This window comes from Armigeres subalbatus, chromosome 3, assembly GCF_024139115.2.
Source record: "Armigeres subalbatus isolate Guangzhou_Male chromosome 3, GZ_Asu_2, whole genome shotgun sequence".
Lineage (NCBI taxonomy): Eukaryota > Metazoa > Arthropoda > Insecta > Diptera > Culicidae > Armigeres > Armigeres subalbatus.
Genome location: NC_085141.1, coordinates 329,564,492 through 329,586,865, shown reverse-complemented (window position 1 = coordinate 329,586,865; position 22,374 = coordinate 329,564,492). Strand labels below are relative to the sequence as shown.

General features: G+C 38.4%; 1 protein-coding gene across 14 annotated transcripts in view; it reads left to right on the top strand.

The window, feature by feature from the left end:
• Positions 1-22,374, top strand: part of LOC134225629 (sodium channel protein para) — a 499,821-nt gene that overhangs the window by 420,236 nt on the left and 57,211 nt on the right. For 6 of the 14 annotated variants that reach the window (XM_062705850.1, XM_062705847.1, XM_062705841.1 and 3 more), the window contains 3 exons: positions 1,376-1,563; positions 1,647-1,893; positions 4,516-4,727. In XM_062705850.1, the coding sequence (XP_062561834.1) occupies positions 1,376-1,563; positions 1,647-1,893; positions 4,516-4,727 (647 nt within the window). The remainder of the gene's footprint in view (positions 1-1,375; positions 1,564-1,646; positions 1,894-4,515; positions 4,728-22,374) is intronic. The other 8 variants (XM_062705853.1, XM_062705848.1, XM_062705854.1 and 5 more) reach the window with 3 other exon arrangements.

Genomic DNA, 22,374 nt, shown 5'->3' with positions numbered 1-22,374 from the left:
TTGTGAGGTCAGGTAATAAATTAACCAGTGCGCGATCGGTCGTGCTTTGTCATCTTTTTGTGCTTTTTCGTGCTTCGCAATCTTTTCCTCCATATATGACCGTAAAGACGTTGCTGGCACCGTTATTGATTGACAATACGCGAGCTTCCGACAAGTGTACATTGAGAATGGGCAGCTTATTACAAACCAAATGGTTATCTGTGCGATTTTGCAGGTTCTAATGAATCTCGGAGTAGCAACTACGAATTGTTAGGTTATAATGCTCATGCTCATAAAATTCAAAAGCTTTAGAACTTATACATCATACTCCATTTTTCATTTAACAGGTTAGAGGAATATCTTAAAGTAAATCTTTTACCACCATAACCTTCTTTAGGTCAGTTACTCAAATAAAAATATTTGACTCAAAAAATATATAAAAATATTCCGTCTAAATGCGGGCTTGGGAATAAGATTAAGTAGCCTTAGTCCCGAATAATGTTTCTTCAAAAAGCATTCAAAAACTTTTTTTTTAGTGAAATCCAAACATTCGAATGTTTCATAGGACATAAGAATGCATTCCTATTGCAATCCCATTATAGGTTTGTCAATTTCTTCCAAGATTTTTTCCTAATGTTTCAACTTTTTCATGGCTCCGTTTTTTTTTTTGAGTTTTTTTCTGTTCCACCAAAGTGCAAGTAATATTTTTTTCCAATTAAGTGTTCTCTATAATTACCTTGGTATCAGACTTAGAAAATTTTAATATTATTTGAAACATTTGCAATTCTTCCTCCCCCCTTTCCAACTCAATAAACCGTGCGGACCCCATGTCTGAATAAATAAAAAACTAAGTATGGAAAATTACTTGATAAAACATAGTCTCCACACCCACAAAGTTGCATAAGAACATGAAAGGGAGCTTCGTGGAGTCACGCAACAGAAATAGTTCAATCAAATCAATGGTAAATCAAAACAACCTTATTCATAATCATCTATTGATATATTAGAATAATGAATTGATTAAAATAGTAAACGAAATATTCCTTAAAATATGTACATCATGCCAAGGATCCTTTTATTGTCATTTCTCGCTTGTCTGATCAATCAAGTACGTTCGGACAGCTGCAATACAATTAGAAACTCACCAAAAATATTCAAAATCAACTCGCGCGTAGCTTCTAATTAACTTTAATTATTTAAGCAAGCAAGCTTCTACCTCTCAATAAACTACGTATCAATAATCGAGCTCGTAACAAACTAAAATACCCAATGCTTTAGTTAACTCATCTCCACTAGCTCTTAATTAGTACTTCTAAACACTTAATGCTAAGGACTCGCTTCTATCGCTAACCGTCGAATAGTGCACTGATCAGGCAATTTGATTCCTCTCCATCAGACAATGTGGATCGCTTCCCGGACAAGGACCTGCCACGGTGGAACTTCACCGACTTCATGCACTCGTTCATGATCGTTTTCCGAGTGCTGTGCGGCGAGTGGATCGAATCCATGTGGGACTGCATGCTGGTGGGCGATGTGTCCTGTATTCCGTTCTTTTTGGCCACCGTAGTGATAGGAAATCTAGTAGTAAGTATGCCGGGCTGATGTGACGATTAACTCCTTTTGTAGATCTCATCGAACTAATCAAAATGGTTATCCCCAACCCGCAGGTACTTAACCTTTTCTTAGCCTTGCTTTTGTCCAATTTTGGTTCATCGTCGCTGTCGGCACCGACGGCCGACAACGAAACGAACAAGATCGCGGAGGCGTTCAATCGGATATCGCGCTTCTCCAACTGGATCAAGTCGAACGTCGCCAACGCGCTCAAGTTCGTGAAAAACAAGTTAACAAGCCAGATTGCGTCCGTGCAGCCCGCAGGTGAGCAGCACAACCATCTCAGTTGGATATGGAACGAAGGTTATTATCCACTTGCGTTTTCTAATGACACTAAATAACTAAGGAAAAAAACTACTGTTACCTGTTACTAGTATCGCTACTGAACGAAACTTGCCCCGTTGTTGAAACCCCTTTCCCAATACCGGACATTTGTGTTTCCCCCGTAACATATCGGTCCCATTAGAGCTCCATTTGTGTGTTTTGTACCAGTGTCCCCAGTATCTTTTCCACACGCTCCCAATTACTAGTTCATAGCAGAAGAAGTCGTATCAAGAGGATCATAAACGCAAAAGATAAGCCAAATAGTTACACATTTCAAAAATAGTGAATTAGATAATTGTTTAAGCTTTATTGGAAAACTTTCGCTCGATAGTTTGTTGCCGAGAGCCTTCATGTGACTGAACAAAAAGTATCATTCAAATAATTTTTTTTCACAATCGCTTCTGCGGCGATTGTGAAGAATTTTCTGTTTAAAATCAGAAAAATTTCTCGTGGAAATTTGAAAAAAATGGCCAAAAGTGAATTCATCTTGACGATAAAGTATTGAATATTCGCTTCAGTCAATATTGGGCTTGTCCAAAAAATAGATTCCATTGAGAACTGAGAATAAACAAGCATTCCGAACAGTTTAATTTCGAAACGATCGAAAATATTCTAAGAAACGATATTCTAATATTCTAACTTGTGTCGAATATGACACATGTTTACTGTAGGAATATTGCCGCGTTATAAAAGATTATTTTAGGACTCAAAATCGGTAGTTGGGAAGATGATTATATCTCTTATGGGCTCTGAGGCGTGCTGCGCAACAAAATTCAGTAATAAGGTTAAGAATCTTCTTGATACGAATTCTTCAAAATTCCTTTGTAGAAAATCATCACAAAAAAACAGACGTAACAATTTAAAATGTTGTGCGCTTTTTTTCTGACGTGGAAATTGTTTCAAAATTATTATCAGACACTGTTGACGTTGTTACGCCTGTTTGAATGTAAAACCATGTTATACGTTGGTAACTTCCCTATCGTATCCCCCTATCTGTCAGTGTTTGTATTTCGGTTCGCAATTTAGATTAAACTTTTTATTTCCTCTATGGTCAGTTCAGTTTATAGCTATGTACTTTTTTCAATCGGCCAAAAAGAAACCACATTACTGATATTTGACTCTTAACCCATTTCCACAAATACAATTCACCGACAACTTCAACCAAATTACGTACAACAAATTTATCAGTTGCCAGCAAATGCTTCTTTCAAAATCATCAGCCCCCGATCAACTCCTCTCGACCCACATCCCACACTGAATTCAGTTTCTTCAACTCTTGATTAGTTTCCTTTCGTTTGAAACCGAAAATGGCGAAAAAGGCAACTGCCGAGTAGCAAAGAAGCAGGCAAATGTAAACCAGAGTGGATTCTACCCTTCAATCCCAGTTTTTAATTAGACTTTCTATCTTACTTGTCTCATTTTATATTCTGTTGTTTTTAGTTACTTCGTTTGCGTCTCGATTTCTTTTCTTTTCACTTCATTATATCTGTTTCTAATTGTTAGAGAAAAATAAAATCCTTCTGTAGTGAGTGTGCTAATTGGTGTTAGACTGTTTTACTTTTCCGTTTGTTTTGATTTGTGTAAAACACTTAGAAACTTTTCCATCTATCCTTTCAACTATCTCATTTTAATTTATATTCCCTATAAACTATCAAGTTCCTTAATCCTATATTCAAATTATTTTGTATATCCTACAAAGTATCGTAGAAAGAAAAATAATAAGGAAAGTGATTTGACGAATCTCCATTATCTGAATTAAATGAAGTTATCTTAAAAGGCAATGTTGCACATAATGATATTTAATATTTATTAGAAATCAATTGTCCTCAAATCACTTTTCACATTTGGGCAAATCGATTCATCAAAAGTGAACTACTTTCAAATGTTTCGATAGCTTAAACATCATTAGATTTTTTAAATTTTTAGATATATGAACATTACTATGATCTTTGGGAGTTTCAAATCAGATGCCAATTGATTCCCCCAAAGATCTTCGTATTGTAACATACCCTGCTGTAATCAACCCCTTTAAAGAAAAAAGAACCGTAACAATAGTTCTTTGGGCATTCCATTTTTGGAATATCCAAACGTCCGTTCCGCCTGTTCGTTGTGTAGAGTTGTGTATAACATTAACCATGTGTGTATTAAATTTATAATTTCCCACGATATCCGGAGATATAAACGTTTTTAGTGATTTAATTGTGCAATATGTGTAAATAATATTAGTAATAACATTAGATTAATTGTGAATCTATAAATCTAATCAATAATTATCGTGTGTGAATTGATGTTGTCGTGATGCATTTTTGTTCGTTGGTTTGTATTGTTGTTACAAAAAAAAATCCAAACACAGAACGATGCGATACACAATTCGAACAAGTTGATACTGAACTCGTTACCCTGTTCTTTTTTGGCTATCGTCTTTTTTCTTCCGAATACGTAAACCGTCCGTCCTCTAAATCGATTTGGATCGTGAAATGCAAATTTCGATTACAATTGGAACTCCAAATCGCGCGTAATTTCAATCGCAAAATTAAAACACTTTGAAAAACCTAAAAAAAAATCCATGATCTGCGGGGACCGCACGGAAAAACACGATAGGCAAAGGGGTATGTCCATGTATCTCTGCAGAGCATGGTGAAAATGAGCTGGAATTAACTCCAGATGACATACTGGCCGACGGGCTGCTCAAGAAAGGCGTCAAGGAGCACAACCAGCTGGAGGTGGCCATCGGCGACGGGATGGAGTTCACGATACACGGCGACCTGAAGAACAAGGGCAAGAAGAACAAACAGCTGATGAACAATTCCAAGGTAATTGGCTCCAGGGGTGATGCGCGCCATAGATGCGCTTCCATTCATTGCACACGTCTTCATACATACTCACCCTCATTGTACACCTGACAATTGTATTCACTATATGAACTTGAATCAACATCTCGCTCATCATAAAGAGTCTCGGCTTTGAAACAAAAAAAAACATCTCGCTGTAATGTTTTTTCAGAGATTTGCATAACAATGTTATGTGTAAAAAATATAGGATTTTCTTATTAATGATGAAAGCACATGGTTTTGCACAATTTAGAAGAATTATTTTATCATCGAATATTCGCTTCCAAAATAGGCTTCATTATGTGCAATCTATAAGATCCCTAGTATCGAAAGGATAATGACTATGCATTTTCATAAAATTCGTTTCTTTTTTAATCTTTTTTAGAAAACTTTGCAGCCCTAGGCTGGCTCACTTCTTATAAACCGTCGTCGGGGGTAAAAATGGGTCAAATGAGGATGAGAATGGGTCATTGTTTCAACTACTTAGAATGCTTGTAGAATGGATTGAATGTATCTGAGGACAAGAAGACAAAAATATAAGAGACCTTTTTGAACGATTTTGCTCTACGCCCTCCAGGCTCGCGGTGAGAGCGATGACCCATTCTCACACCCCAGACCCATTGTCACCCCCGATGGCGATATTTCGTTTCTATATTATTAAATTCATTTCTACCTTTAGTTTTTTTTTCCTGGATTTTATGGAATAAATCATAATATTTCAATTTGAAATTTTGACGAAAAAGATATTTGAAATTCACAAAAATACCGAGTGTAAAAAATACAGTTGACCTACTTTTAATCCCACCCATTTGTTTCGAATATTCCCTTTTATGTTTTGAACAAATGTCAAAAAATGTCGTAGTTCATAGACTAGCTTTTTGCATAAGAATCTGTTTTGAAAGTTTTATACTTTTAACCAGGCATTGCAATATCATCTGAGCACAGGATATCATCTTTGCTTGTGCAAAGATATTATCCCTTATCAAAGAGCACTCTGGAAAGATATTATCATTTGAGCATTTGATGATGATCCTGATAGCCAACGCGGTTCGGGGATTATTCACGTTTCGAGGGCGTTGCTACAACAAAAGCAGTGAAAAAACTTTTCTCCATGGCGAACATTGCACTTTGTTTACTGAGCAGATAGATAACTAAGATCGATATCCCAGCATATCATCAGTATCTTTGCTCAGAAGATCAAATGATGGGATAAATTGCAATGCCTGCTTTTAACATCGCACACTCGGACGGGTTATCCCAAGCCTGCACTATTCCACAGGAAAGACGTTTCATGAATCAATTCGCCATAGTGTGTTTGCTAACCCAGTAATTATGCTTCAATAAACTGAACCTGGATATTGATGATGCACTATGTTGTAGTGAATGTTTCATTTCATCAACACCATTAGTTTGACATTTATAATACCAGTACTTTGGCTTCTAGGCAAAGGCAATATACTTATACATGGTCGGGGTTCTGCCAAAACGCACCAAGCGGCTTATTGACTGATTTGTGATATTTTGATCGTAAAAGTAAAACGAAAATCATTTCATATCAATTCATCCACACATTTGTTGCAGAATATCCTTACAAATGTATAATCTTACAGAATATATCTTACAAATGCTTACAAACTATTTGGACGAAAATTCCCAGAGCCTAAGAAACGCGGGGCCTTACAACAAACAAATCTTTGAGAACAAAAAAATAACGTGAAAAAATTCTTTAAAAAAAACATATCCAATACTCGTACTCCTGTTTACGGTCGAACGGTACTTTCGAACGAATTCAATTCGTTCGAATCATTTTCTCATTTGATGTTGATGTCGTTACCGAGAATGCACATCAACTTTCGTTCGAAGGAGCATTCGAACTTAACGGTAACTTTGACCCATAGTTCAAATTTATTCAATATATTTTTTTATATTTTCTCATTTTTTATCAATTTTTCTATACCAATTTTTTATAATCTCAATTTTGTTTCAAAAATGAAAAATCAAAATGGCCGCCGCCCTGAAACACCTCTGCGTCTGCTCTAGATGTGGTCGTCAAAATGCACGTAGACACTTTTACACGATGAAATATGAATAAAATGAATCAAAAAACCGAAAAAAGTAAAAAAAAATTTAAAAAAAATCACTGGTCAGAGATTTATTCCATGACGAAAATAGTTTAAACTTCGAATACTTAGTATACGATAAATGCAAAAAACGGTTATTTGGACTGTTGGTTCAAACGTTGGGATGTACGTAAAGGTAAGCACCGCCGCCGCTACATTTTTGGCAACGGTGCGCCACCATTCAAAATATGTCATGCCACAATCTATAATTTTCCACGATTCAAATTTGAAGAAGTCCGCAGAATTTTCAGTGGAAACTCAGAAGATTCAGTGGAATTTCTGCAGGGTTTCCTGATTGATCCCAACAACATCACGTTGAAACTCTAGAGAACTTTTCGTAAAGATACCAATGATTTTCTGGAAAAATCCATGCCATTTCTTGTTGAAATTTCGAAAAACTTTTCGTAAAAACTAAGAAAAATTTCCTGCGGAAATTGCGAAGGTTTTCCCGTTAAAATCCAAAGAATTTCTCGTTGAAATTGAATTTTTGAACGGAAAAGGGTCGTTCGGCAGAAATCCATTTAGCCGAAGATTATTTGGTAGAAGACTATCTAGCCTAAAGTTATTTGGCCGAGAATGTCATTTGGTTGGACAGTTCCTTTGGCTGAAAAAAAACGAACAATGGGTAATGTCTGTGACATAACCGCTAAGTGGACGTAGGACTTGACTTGACCATGCCTTTAAGATACATATATGTCAAAATTTCTCACATCAACTATTTTGGATACATAATCGGCGTTGCATACCATTCCTTGGCCAAATCTTCTCATCAAACCGACACAGAAATCAAATCTACCTCGAACAAGAATCATCAAAAAAAAATTCAGAAAGTATCTTTCCGGTCACGAAATATTAGCCTCGACAATGGCAACCTTCCCACTGAAGGACTGCCTGAAATAAACCACAAGCTGGCTGGGATGTAGACTGTATCTCAGCCCTTCCACTGAAGGGCCCCCTAATCCGTGCGATAGCGACTGAAGGAGAACATTATTTTTAACTCTTAGAGCCTCGAAAAAAGGCTGTTTGCTTCGGCTTAGTGCAAAAAGTAAGAAAACGATCTTTTCAAATAACCGCGAATTTCTAGTGATGGTATAAAAAAGACTGAAGGCTCTGCGAGCGAATGCACTTTTCTTTTATAATACTTAATTTTGAATCTTCTGCTTCTGCTTCCCAATTGGTGGGCCAATCAGCCAGTGTCTTGTATCTCGCTTCTTTGTCAGCCAAAGCGTCATCATCATCAACGCGTTCGAGAAGGGCTTCTTCTTTTTTACGCTTGTTGCTCGCTGCTGGCGTCTATTTCCTAACGGGACTTTTCGCTTGATACAGGCCAATAAGCCGGGCAAGCGAGCTTAGAATTGCAGTTCAGGTGAGAACTACGTGTTCTTTTCTGAGACAACATTGTTAGTAGTAGATGGAAGGAAAAACCCGGACATGGGATTTCGGGTGATAAGATTTCGAATTGGTAACATGGGACGATCATTCAGTCACGTTCGCTTTGTGTGCGGTCAGTATCAAACAATGTTTTTCTACATATTTTTTTATCAATGCCAAAAAATCCAACATTTGATGAAAAATCGATTGATAGTTTATTAATGTTTGAGTTGTTATCGGTGTTTTAACATTCCAATCGTTTGGAGAGGTATGGCAAGGATCGGCTGACAAGGACCAGTAAAAGGGCTTTGACGGAAGGTGTGACATTCGGATCCCGAAAAACAACGACCTTACCCGGGACGTCTCCAACCAACAGCTGATCTGCTTAACTTCCTGCACCTCTAAGGTAGGAGGTTGATCAACTGCCGACTTCGTGATATGGTGACGGAAGACTTGGCTTTCAACAACACGATTTTCGCCCCGGGTACGGAACAGGTTCTTTTTTTCGCCGGCTTAGGGAGTGTCCTGCAAGACGCTTTAGAGCAGGGTAAGCAAGCGGACCTCATCTCCCTGGACATCTCAAAGGCGTTTAACCGCACTTTAACGCTAAGTTCTCAAATAGCTATGCGAGTTGGATTTCGATGAGAACCTTTTTTCCTGCGATATTTTAATGACCGTCTTTGATGTTACACCGTAGGCCACCAAAATTAGAGTGAATAGACACGAGAACAGATTTACGGATGTTTCTGTTTACAGCCGTGAAGTAAGTATCAGCGTAACTGGGCACAACCTGTTTATTTTGGGAAGCCTTCCAGCCCAGTGTGGTTTTTCCACGGAGGCAGCTGTGGTAGTTATAGCCGCCACATACTTTTCAGAAAAAAAACAATCCTCGTCAGCACACAACTATTAGGGGCTGTACATAAATAACGCAGACCAAATTTTCATATTTTCAAACCCCTCCTCCCCCTGGTAGACTTTCGTAGACTTTTCCGAAACCCCTCCCCCAACCCCTTAAAGTCTACGTAGACTTTTCCAAAAAAAAAATACAAAATGTCATATGTGGTTGTACATTTCGAAATAATACGGAGATCAGTAACGAGTTATGTTATTAAGTTTTTTTTTTGTCTTTATTAGCGAGAATTTCAGCCCTAGGCTGGATCGTCTAATCTTATTAAGTTATTAATATCCATTTTAATATAAAAACATTACAACAAAACGCTAATTTCAAAAACAGAACAAATTCAATTTAAAACAAAATCAAATTAAATCCTCTGTCCACGGCTGCTGAAACTAGATTTCACTTTCCGATGGATTCAATTCCTTCTAGAGGTGTGCGCTAACATTTTTGCATCAGCGCACTGCTGTATTATATCACGACACTGATCTATAACTTTCCACGCCTGTTCAAATTCGTGGAAGTCTGAAGAATGTCCAGAGCGGATTTCGAAGACTATCAAGTGTAAGTTCTTAAGAATAACAAGTCGATATTCCAAAGAATATTTCGTGGAAATTTCGTTGAATTTTTCGATTGATAACCCTAAAACTCCCCTTGATACTCCTAAGAACTCTAAGTAAATAATATATTCAGTTAACCGTTGAAATTTCGTAGATCTTATTTAGTAGAACTTTTTTTTTTAATCTTTATTAAGGGGACTTTGAATAAGTAGAACTTTTCGTGGGGCTCCCAAGAACTTCCAAATGATTTGAGGTGGAAATTTCGGTTTTTCCATCAAAACTGCAAAGGAAATTGCAAAGATTTTTCCATGGAAACTCAAAGAAATTTTGATGACAGAATCAAATATTTTCCCGTGGATTTTTTTTTTAACAATTTTCTTTGAAAATCCCGAAGTTTTTGCATTGGTAATTCTAAAAAAAATCCATTTGTAATCCCGAAGAAATTGTCGTTGAAATTCCGAAGACTTTCCCATGGATATCCAAAGATTTCTCACTGGAATTCCAAAGAATTTCCGGTGAAACTTCGGCAAATATTCCAATGGAAATTCAGAAGAATTTTACGCGGACTTTACGGACAATTTCTTGCAGAAAATCGCTGAAACCTAAAAGTTCCCGTTGCAAGGAATTTTTCATGCAGATTCTTAGCAATTTTTTTTGAAACTCCAAAAAGTTTCCCTTGTGAGTTCCAATTAGAGTGGTCGGTATTGGCCATTTTTGTCGAATACCGGTTTTCGGTATTTGATGGAGTCAATACCGGTAGTACCGGTAGAATACCGGTTTTTGTGAAAATTTCAGGTAGTAAAAGAAAAACTTTTGATTTGGACTTCTGGATGAAAAACAATATATGTTGACAAACTTCGAATGTTAAAATCATTGCTTGTTGAGCTGGGCAAAGCGAAACTTAAGTAGACAATACATACTGAGCAACTCATCTCCCAATCCGCATTGGATTTTGTTAGCAATGTTGCCAACTACTGAGAATGCCCTCTCTGGTTCAACCAAAGTAGGACGAATGGTTCCAAGACCGTCGAAAATCAGTGTCAAATACTTGCCATTAAGGTCACTTCTTACGGAATCCAAGTTTCAAAGTGCTCGCGTTTTCGGGGGCACACCACTCGATACGGAGGTGGCACACAACTGTCATTTTTGTTGATTTAGCTTTGCTGCGTCGCAGCATGTGTGAATTAATAAAAATGACAGTTCTGCATTGCTTCCGTATCGAGTGGTGTGCCCCCGAAAACGCGAGCACTTTGAAACTTGGATTCCGTAAGGAGTGACCTTAATCCCTTCCGATTCATAGTAGGAAAATTCCTTACGGATTGTATGCCAGGATCCTGGCGTCAACGTATTTGCCATAAGCAACGCAAGTTTTTTGCTTTGCTACAGTCTCTTCACAAGTTGTTCTATAACCGATAAACCAGAAAAATATTCATAGAGGCATCTTCTTCGTACCGATCGTCAGGTATGGTCGTTGTCTCAGTTTCAACGATCGCATCAGGAATGATTAGACGCTTCAAGATCCCATACGCTTGCTTAATCAAAGTAGCTCTGGATGCCTTGAAGAAAATGCCAAAATCGTTTCTGATTAATTGCTTCACGGCAGAATTATTCAAAAAAGCAAAAAGATCGGCGTATTTGGATCGTGTCTCTTGGATTAATTCCTTAAAAGCATCGAAATAGTGGCGGAAATTTCTGTGGCTTGATTTGATAATAGTTCCAACGTAAATTGGAACCCCACGTCGGCTTCATACAGAGTGCAGAACTCACAGAGCAGTAGTTCCACAACAGATTGAACAGGTTCGAGGGCTTGAATTATTTCAGCGTGCCTTGGATCAGCCTTGCATCAGCCACTAATTCAAATTCTTTTCCGAATTCAGAACGAACCTATTTTTGCAGAGAATCGTTTTTCACAGGTGATCTACGGAAAAGAACTTCTACGGCTCGTAGCGTTTTCACAATTGTATACATTGCGGGAAAATTTTGGACGATATCAACAATGTTCATTGAAGAAAAAGTCAGATTTTTTATACTGACAGCAAAATTTTAAATACCGAAAATACCGGTATTTTCCGTCTATAATACCGGTATTTTCGGTACCCAAAATTGGCCGGTAATACCGGTATTACCGGTTTCGGTACTACCGTTTAGACCACCCTAGTTCCAATTCGCTTCCGTTGAAATAAGGAATAATTTCTAGGAAAATTCTGAAGAATTTCTTATGCAATTTCCAAAAGATTTAGACCATTACTTAAGTGGAATTCCTTCGATTTTTAGAGAATTTCAAAAGATTCTTCCGTCTTATAAAAAGTCCGGAGAAATAAAAAAAAATCAAAGAAATTATCGCAATGACAAATCGCGACGCCGATCCATGTAGCGCCGCTGGCTACAATAACGGTTTTCGGCATGAAGCCGAAAGCACCGCTGCCGATATTCGGACCAGCACACATTCCTTATTAGGCATGTATTCCTGTACCTTCTAGTCCATCAGTTTCCACAAGTCCTGAAGCAATCTGGAATACTTCTGTTATTTCGTTTGCGTTCATTTCGCACAAAGGTTGTTTATTTATTGTTTAAATAAGTGATGAACTGCCCATGATCGCATATTTGTAACACTCGCATTTTTATTCATTTTGTTAAAAGCCTGTGAATCGCTCAGAAAGCTCTTTTTATCTCATCTAATCCCACAACAGTAAAATAGGCTTTACTATCTTGCTTATCTGTGGTAAGCTGGAAATGATTGAGTTTGTGGGGTTGATTGACAAACGATTTAAAAAATCAACCAAAATGCAAATGTTACAAATATGCGATCATGGGCAGTGAAGTTAAGAATAGAAAAAGATTGTATTATATTCAAAAATAAAAAATAAAAAAAATGAAAAGTCTACGTAGACTCTTGGTATACCCCCCCTGTCCCCCTTCGTAGACAAGCGTAGACTTTTTCGTAAGTTCTTCCAGGAATAATTCCGGGAGTGGCTCAATGATTTGCTTCTAAAGTTCCTCCAGGAAGTTTCTCCAGGAAATTGCTCCAGGAAGTTCCTCCAGGAAGTTCCTCCAGGAAGTTCCTCCAGAAATTCCTCCGAAAGTTCCTCCAGGAATTTCCCCGGAAGTTCCTCCAGGAAGTTCCTCTAGGAATTCCCGCGGAAGCTCCTCAAGGAATTCCTCCGGAAGTTCCTCCAGAAATTCCTCCGGAAGTTCCTCCAGGAATTCCTCCGGAAGTTCCTCCAGGAATTTCTCCGGGAGCTCCTCCAGGAATTTCTCCGGAAGTTCCTCCAGGAATTCCCCCGCAAGTTCCTTCAGGAATTCCTCCGGGAGTTCCTCCAAAATTCCTCCGGAAGTTCCCCCAGGAATTCCCCTGGAAATTCCTCCAGGAATAATTTCGGGAGTTCCTCAATGATTTCCTTCCAGGAACTTTTGAAGGAAATTCTGGAGGAACATCGGAAAAAAATCTTGGAGGAATTTACGAAAGAATTTCTGAAGGAACTCCTAATAGAATTCTTGGAGGAACTTGTGCAAGAATTCCTGGAGGAACTTCCGGAGGATTCCAGAAGGAAATTCTGGAGGAGTTCCTGGATAAACTTGCAGAGAAATGCTAAGAAGAGCTTCAGGAGGAATTTTTAAGAGCAGCTTCCGGAGGAACTTCCGAAAGTAGTAACTTCCGACGGAATCTGGAGAAACTTCCTACTTCCTGTGTTTTTTTATCGAAATTATGTACAACATAACGAATAGTTTCCAGAGGAATTCCTGGACGATCTTCCGGAGTTATTTTTAGACAAACTATCGATAGAAATTCTGGAGGACTTCTTGGAGGAATTCCTGGGAGGATCTTTCAAATTTGTATCTTCTTTATATTTATCTGTTTTTCAATCGAAATTATGTACAACACTACGGAGTTTCCGGAGGAATTTTTGGACGATTCATGACATCAGCTAACATTATTGCTACTGTCCTGATATATTTAAAGCAGTCAATCCATCAACTAGTATGTAATATAAAGTTAATTTTAATATTATTGAAATTAAATTAAATCGTGTCTAGAAATAATTAAAATCTTCTTTACTCCTTCTAACGTTAAATGAAATCTGTCCGGCAAATCCGTATGCATTTCGTTTTGCAACAGCTATGATGCGGAATGTTTTTAGTATAAACTATCTACAATCCGCTTGCCGTTACCGTTCCATTGCCCCACTCCATTGCGTTTCTCCCTTAACTTCTCTTGGGAAGGCCAACAATTTTTTTTCGAATCGACCGTTTTCGCGAATATTCCTGATCTTCCATGCGTCTACTTGGTGGCTACGATGGTCCGTTTTTAAAATTTTGACAAAAATCTCGGCGCTCCACGGTGAAATTAAAGATTGCACCATTTTTATGCATGTTCCGAATCTTCCTGCACCCCACTTGGTGATGACAATGGTCCATGTATGGATCACAACATCACCACACTCAGGGTTCGACAAGATATGATCTAAAAAATCCTGGCGTTCCACGATGAAATTTACGAATTGTTCATTTTTACATCCATGAAGTATTTTATACTTTCATGAAGATATTTATACGGATATTCCGGATCTTCCAGGGGACCCGGTGGCCAAAATGGTCCGTATGTGGTCACAACCTCAATTTCGTACTCTTGGTTTGATAATAAACGAATCTAAAAAAAATCCCGCCGCTCTACAATGAAAATTTTGAATTGACCTTGTTACGGATGTTTCGGATCTTCCATGGGACCGCTCGGTGGTCACTGGTCACAATGGGCAGTGTGTGGTTAAAACAACCAATTCCATACTCAGGGTTCACAACATCAATTTCGTACTCAAGGTTCGACAATAAATAATTCTAAAAAAAACCCGGCGCTCTACAATGAAATGTTCGGAAACCAGAAGAGAAGAAAGCAACAGTGTTGTACAGGGGTTGGACAGAATGATTGGGACAGGCAAAATTTTATTAAAATTCAAAAAACTATAACTCCGTGAAATATCAAGCGATTTCTTTGGTTCTGACAGCATTCAACGGGAAAATAAATCAAGTTTTGGAATCCGGATTATTTGAGGGCATGTCAGAAATGCTATTTTTTGAGCCTTTGCATTTTTAATCTGGGTGAAATGTTGACCCTTTTTATATTTTTTTACAGAAACTAGAGCTTTTCCTGAGTTGATTGCTATGTTGATATCACAGATCGGACAACAAACACCTGGCCGATTTCGTGAAATCCGTGAAACCGGTTCCACCAATTGCCGCACGCACGCTACTGTTCTCGTAGACAGCGTCCTTGTGCCAAGTGGTACCCCATGAAATAACGGCTGGCGTAGTGTAAAATAAGTTTTCCAAAACTTGATTTATTTTCCCGTCGAACGCTGGCAGAACCAAAGAAATCGGTTGATATTTCACGGAGTTATGACCGTTTGAATTTTGGTAAACTTTTGCCTGTCCCGATCATTCTATCCAACCCCCGTATAACAACACTGTCTATACACAATACAACTTGGTTGTACAACATTTCCGACGAACTTTACAACTTTGAAACCGTCTGTCCAACAGTCGTACAACTTTCCCACAGACGGTCCGACATTACTCCGACCGATCCAAATTTGCTAGGGGCGGAGTCAAAGTTGTACAACATGACGGAGCGTGTGTGGGGCCCCTAAATAATAGTTTTGCTTTGTATTGTTTTCAAGGCTATGGCTTTTCAATTTGAATCAATTTTGTCCCTTCGACCTTTTATCCTTTCGACCTTTTGTCATAGATTCTTACAGCTGTATGAAGCACTCGAACTGTTTATTGTTCATTGTCCGGGAACACTCAGCAAAACGTGATAAAAAATGGCTGCTGCTCGCATTTCTTCTCGCTTTATTCACTTCTGCAATTTAATCACGCCAGACGTGACTATGACCCAGACTAGACCCAGACCTTGCGTGCGTTACGTTTTTGGGTCGATCAAATACTACACAATAATATGCAGATGCATATTATGGCTTAACCACGGACAAACAGAAGTAACACTGACAAAATTCTCATCGACCATGAATTCAACGGCCGTTTTAAATTCAATTGATTGCTAGTTTCACATCCAGAGGTGCGCGCATCGTAGACCTTCGTGTGTGGCATTTCACATTAGCGCCTTCTGTTGGCATTGTTGTAAATACTAAACTTGATTTTGTGCAACATGCACGTGAGATGGTTGCAAAGTAACTAAGCTATGAATTTTTCAGGAAAATGGTCTAACTGTTACGTCTGTTTGTCTGTGGCTTAACCCTCGCCCAAGGCAGCATATTAACAGAGAAGAGCGCAAATATAATCATTTTAAAGTGCTAGCCTCAATGATTCTTTATCTGTATGTTTTTATAAGAGTCCATCAATTTTATTTGTGTTAGAATGTTATTATCTCATACTGTACGATAATTTAAAGTTGCTTGTCATGTGAAATCCTAATGATAACCTTGAAGAAGGGTAGTACCGTGGGGCATCGAAATCCGTACACTTAAGCACCTTAGTACATGAAAAAGTCATTAGAAAACAGGAATCGAACGTAAATAAAACGTTTGTCATTGGCACAGGAGCATGACGGCTTCTGCTTTTGAAGTGTTTCCCATTTACTCATTAAAAACGTCGAAAAACATGATAAAATAATGAATAAAATCAACTACTCCTGACTCGAAATCCGTCCACCGTGAACGGATTTTGAATCAAAGGATCAAAATCCGTACAGCTATTTTCAAACTAAATATTTAAATTGAAGCATTCTGATTGACTAAACTACCACTGTAAATAGTTCGATACGCACCTTGAGAAGCAATCCCTTCGATTTGTATTTCGCTTATCTTATGTAATGATTCGCAATTAGCAATTAAAACACAGTTACTTTTGGTGTAATTATGCTCTACACGAAAACAAAATGGCGGCCAAAACTCCGCGTTTGGTGGGTGGCGATTGGGTGGGTGATTTTTATTGTTTTAATTTCAAAGACTTCTTTCCATTTCTACGCCGTAAAAGCTTACTGCCAAGTAACTGAACAGGATAAGATAAATTATTTCTTCATGATTCACCTTCAACCCCCTTTAATTTATTGATATCTCATGAGGTGGACGGATTTCGGTGCTGTACGGATTTCGGTCCCGCACGGTACGAATACTTTTATTGTGTCGTGCATATTTTTGTTTATATACTTAGATGAATATCTATTCATGGTGAAATAGCAAGCATTTGTCCAATACGGACAAATATGAGCCAAGTATGAGTTTTTCAACACTGTATAGAGATTAACAATATGGATATGAAGGTGTTAAGGCATATTGAAAATTGTCTCAAATCTGATGTATAATAATTTGAAAGGATTTGGAACTTTTATTATAAGAAAATTATTTTGAGCTTTTTAGTGGAATGTCTTCACTTGTCATAAGACGAGTTAATACAATCCCATTGAATTCCACCACTTAATTGTATCTTGACAGATACGTATTTCGACCTCAACAGTAAGGCCGTCTTCAGTGTCTCGTAAGTCGAGTCAAGTACGAGACACTGAAGACGGCCTTACTGTTGAGGTCGAAATACGTATCTGTCAAAATACAATTAAGTGGTGAAATTCAATGGGATTGTATAAACTCGTCTTATGACAAGTGAACTTTATTTTAAAAATCATGGTTTGAAAAATTTCCTTACTACGCTACGAGATTTTTTCACCCTGTTTCATAGTGTACCTAAAGTTGTATTGAAATTTTGAGATTCTTGCTTTAAACGATGCTTAAATTTTAGGGTTATACTTTTCGGGGCGAATCGAAATAAGTATATATTCAAACAAATATATTTTCACCCAAGTAGGAAGAAGCTAAAGTTGGATAACATCCCCTACACGCGTCCAAATTCTTCGCAATTGAGATTTATTCCAACCAAAAGACTTGATTTGTTTAACTACTAGCTAACTACACCCTACGCCCTCACTAATTTCAGAACCTGAAAATTTAACAAACATTTTTGGAATGCAATGAGCGTGTAACTTTCCAGAACATATTACGGATTGCTACATTTGTAAACGTTTTTTATTTTTTATTATCAAACGATAACTTTATTTTTTCAGTGGGTTTGTGATTTTTCATCAAAGGTAACATGGGCCAATTATGCGCAGAACGGTAGTACAGATGTTATTCATGTACTAAAAGCTATGTTAAATTGAACAATAAACGTCAGATACGAGTGGTGCTGCTTAAAGAGATAACCTCCGTTTTTCTAAATCCGTCCTTTTAACGTTTTAATGAACAAAAGTACTTTTTATTATAACGGCATCAACTTTTAAGCTGAAAAAATCAGTAATTACTACAAACAATTGCGAAACATTTAAGGGAATATTCAATAAGCGCTCCATATTTAATGACTTCAACGACCGTGAATTTCTAAGCGACGAACTCATTATTTGGTTTGAATAACTCAGACATACACTACCCGCCAAAAGTATGGAAGCGCAAAAATAAGTATTGCAACACCTACTTTGAATATTGCAACACCCCCAAACAAGTTTAGCATCACTTCAGAACTCCCATATTCCCATCGGATCTTTTCCATTTAGAATAATGGGACCTTCAACAAAATTGTTCACGACGATAAGTACATTAGGCCGGACGTCAATTTAGCTCCCTGGGTGCCTTGGAAATCGGGTGGACATCCGGATGCTCCGGATTCTGGAACACGTGTGAAGTCACAATTTAATAAATGCATTCATTCCAGCGAGATGCGGTTTTCATCATCTTTCGTAATCGCAATATGACAGGCCAATCAATGCTGACTGACGTTTGCTTGACCAGTTAGTGGTAGCCTCCCACTGATTCTCCGGGAGTTCCGGTACATCCGGTAAAGTGGTCAATTATTAATATTCGTCCCAGAAAGCTGCGATTTTTTCTAAATGGTTTGTGGAGGCATTGTGAGAGAAAAATCAATGAAAGCATCACTAATTGACCCCAGGTGGTCTCCCAGTATTCCTCCGGAAGATCCAGAATATCTGGTAAAGTGGTCAATTATTTAAATTCGTCCCAAAACGCTGCGATTTTTTCTAAACGGTTTGTGAAAGCATTGTCAGGGAAAAATCAATGAAAGCATAACTAATTGATCCCAGGTGGTCTCCCAGTATTCCTCCGGAAGATCCGGAAACATCCGGTAAAGTGGTCCATTATTTAAATTCGTCCCAGAAAGCTGCGACTTTTTCTAAACGGTTTGTAGAAGCATTTTCAGCAACCCAGGTGGTCTCCCAGTATTCCTCCGGAAGATCCGGAACATCCGGTAAAGTGGTCAATTATTAATATTCGTCCCAGAAAGCTGCAATTTTTTCTAAACGGTTTGTGGAAGCGTTGTGAGAGAAAAATCAATGCAAGCATCACTAATTGACCCCAGGTGGACTCCCAGTATTCCTTCGGAAGATCCAGAATATTCAGTAAAGTGGCCAATTATTTAAATTCGTCCCAAAAAGCTGCGATTTTTTCTAAACGGTTTGTGAAAGCATTGTCAGGGAAAAATCAATCCAAGCATTACTAATTGACCCCAAGTGGTCTCCCAGTATTCCTTCGGAAGATCCGGAACATCCGGAACATCCGGTAAAGTGGCCAATTATTTAAATTCGTCCCAAAAAGCTGCGATTTTTTCTAAACGGTTGGTAGAAGCATTGTCAGAGAAAAATCAGAGCAAGCATCACTAATTGACCTTAAGTGGTCTCCCAGTGTTCTTCCGGAAGATCCGGAACATCCGGTAAAGTGGTCATTTTTTTTTTCTAAAACGTCTGTGGTAGCATTGTGAGAGCAAAATCAATGCAAGCACCACTCATTGACCAGTGGATAATCCAGTGAAGTGGTCATATTTAATGGTTTTATAATGCATCCCAGAAAACTGCGATTTTTCCTATACCGTTTGTACAGGCAAACCTCAATGAGTCGATAATGAAGACTCGTTTAAATATCGAGACGTGGAATAGAGAATCATTGAAAATCTGTTTGAAGGACCATCACAGTAACCCAGAATATTTTTTCAATATGGCATATTTTGCCTCCATGAGTCGATATCGAGTCATAGAACATCAACTCATAGAGGTTTGACTGTAATAGTAATGCCAGAGTTAAATCAATGCGAGCATCTCTCATTGACGCCTGGTGGCCACCTAGTAATCCTCCGGGAGCTTTAGAATATACGGAGAAGTTGTAAATTTCTGTAATTCAATTCAGAAAGCTGCAACATTCTGAAAATCGCTTGTTGTAAAAATGTCAGAGCTAATCTTATATATAAAAATGAAATGGTCTGTGTTCGTATCCGCATAACTCGAAAACGGCTGGATGGTTGTTTTTCATTTCTTCAGCAGAAATATTCGTTATAGCTTCCGACGGGTTTATGTGATAATTCCTAATGCGAAAATTACGAGTAAAGTTGAGCAAACCGTGAGAACCTAAAATTGTGATTCCTATGCGAACTTTGTATGGGCAGTTCGGAATGCACATTCTCGCCTACTATGCAGGACAACGTCTGCCGGGTCAACTAGTTCAATATAACAACCAGTCGTTCTCCTCGGATGGTCCTCTAGAAGTTCTGGAACATTCGGTGAAGTGGTCCATTTTTTTAAATTCGTCTTAGTAATCCTCCCTCGTAAGTTAGATGTAGCAATATGAAAGCAAAATTTCACTGAGTGGTCCTCAGGAATAGACCTGTGCGCCGCCACCATCAAAATGAATTGTATGAAAATTTACCACGTCCAAATATTTTTTACAACGCCGATGGCTATTGTAGGCAGTAGGATTATGGATTTCGAACTTTTTTTTTCCAAAAGAGCATTAACAGTAAAGTCAAGTTCAGTTTTCCAGTTTCGTCTAACTCCTGTCAGAAATACATATTTTACACCATGTTCATATGACATTTTTCCACTTCTAATGATGCAGAATATAATCTCATTTCCGATATAGTTTATAAATCGGAATCACCCAAAATTATTTCAAACAATTTTGTAAAAATTTCTTCAGATTCAAATCAGGAATATCTTCGAGAATTTCTTAAGAACGTTGATGAAATAATCCTTCAGGAATTTCGTTATGAATTCTTTTAGGAACTCCTTCAGATATTCGCATAAAAATTCTATCGTAAAATCTTTCTGGAAGGGGAATTTCCCGGAGCTATTCCTGGATTTTTCTTGAGAATACCTTGAGAAATTTTTGGGGGAATTTCGAAACAAATTTATAAAGGGATATCTGGAACAATTCTCCACGTAATTTCCGCAGAAATTCCTGGTCATTTTTTGGCAGAATTCCTTGTGGAATACAAGCCCCTCCTTGTATAAGAAAAAGTGGGAGCATTTCTGGGAGTATTTTCAGGTTAACTTCTTTATAATATTGCAAGAGTATTTCCTGAAAATAAATCGTGAACGGTTTTCTGGGTGATTTCTGGGGAATTCCTGAAAGAACTTCTAAAAAATTTCCAAACGGTTTTCTGGCGGAATGCGGAATGCGAAATTTTAGGAAAAAATATCGGAGATCGGAGATAGGTGGGCTTAAAAGAATTCCATGTGTATTTAGAAACGAATTCAGAGGAAATTTCTGTATAGTTCTCAAAGTAATTTATGTAGAGATTTTGGGGGATTTCTGGAGTAGGTCCTAGTGGAATTTTCGGACTCCAGTGGAAATTCCGGAGGAATTCCTGCAAAAAATTTCAAGGGGATTTCTTGGAAGAACGGACGGAAAAACCATTTGGAGGAATTCCTGGAGAAACTTCCGGTACACTTCCTGTAAAACTCCCGGAGGTATTCCTGGAGGAAATTCTTGAGTAGTTCATGGAGGAACTTCTTAAGGAATTTTCCGGAGGAATTCGGAGGGACTTCTGGAGGAATTCCTAGAGGAACTTCTTGAGGAATTCCTAGAGGAACTTCTTGAGGAATTCCTAGAGGAACTTCTTGAGGAATTCCTGGAGAAACTTTCGGAAGCAGTCCTGGAAGGTGAAGGATCTTCCGGGAAAATTCCTGGAAAGAATTTCTGGAGGAACTTCCGAAGGAATTCCTGGAGGAACTTCCGAAGGAATTCCTGGAGGAACTTCCGAAGGAATTCCTGGAGGAACTTCCGAAGGAATTCCTGGAGGAACTTCCGAAGGAATTCCTTCGGAAGTTCCTCCAGGAATTCCTTCGGAAGTTCCTCCAGGAATTCCTTCGGAAGTTCCTCCAGGAATTCCTTCGGAAGTTCCTCCAGGAATTCCTTCGGAAGTTCCTCCAGGAATTCCTTCGGAAGTTCCTCCAGGAATTCCTTCGGAAGTTCCTCCAGGAGTTCCTTCTTCGGAAGTTCCTCCAGAAATTCTTTCCAGGAATTTTCCGGAAGATCCTTCACCTTCCAGGACTGCTTCCGAAAGTTTCTCCAGGAATTCCTCAAGAAGTTCCTCTAGGAATTCCTCAAGAAGTTCCTCTAGGAATTCCTCCAGAAGTTCCTCTAGGAATTCCTTCCAGAAGTCCTCCGAATTCCTCCGGAAAATTCCTTAAGAAGTTCCTCCATGAACTACTCAAGAATTTCCTCCAGGAATACCTCCGGGAGTTTTACAGGAAGTGTACCGGAAGTTTCTCCAGGAATTCCTCCAAATGGTTTTTCCGTCCGTTCTTCCAAGAAATCCCCTTGAAATTTTTTGCAGGAATTCCTCCGGAAGTTCCACTGGAGTCCGAAAATTCCACTAGGACCTACTCCAGAAATCCC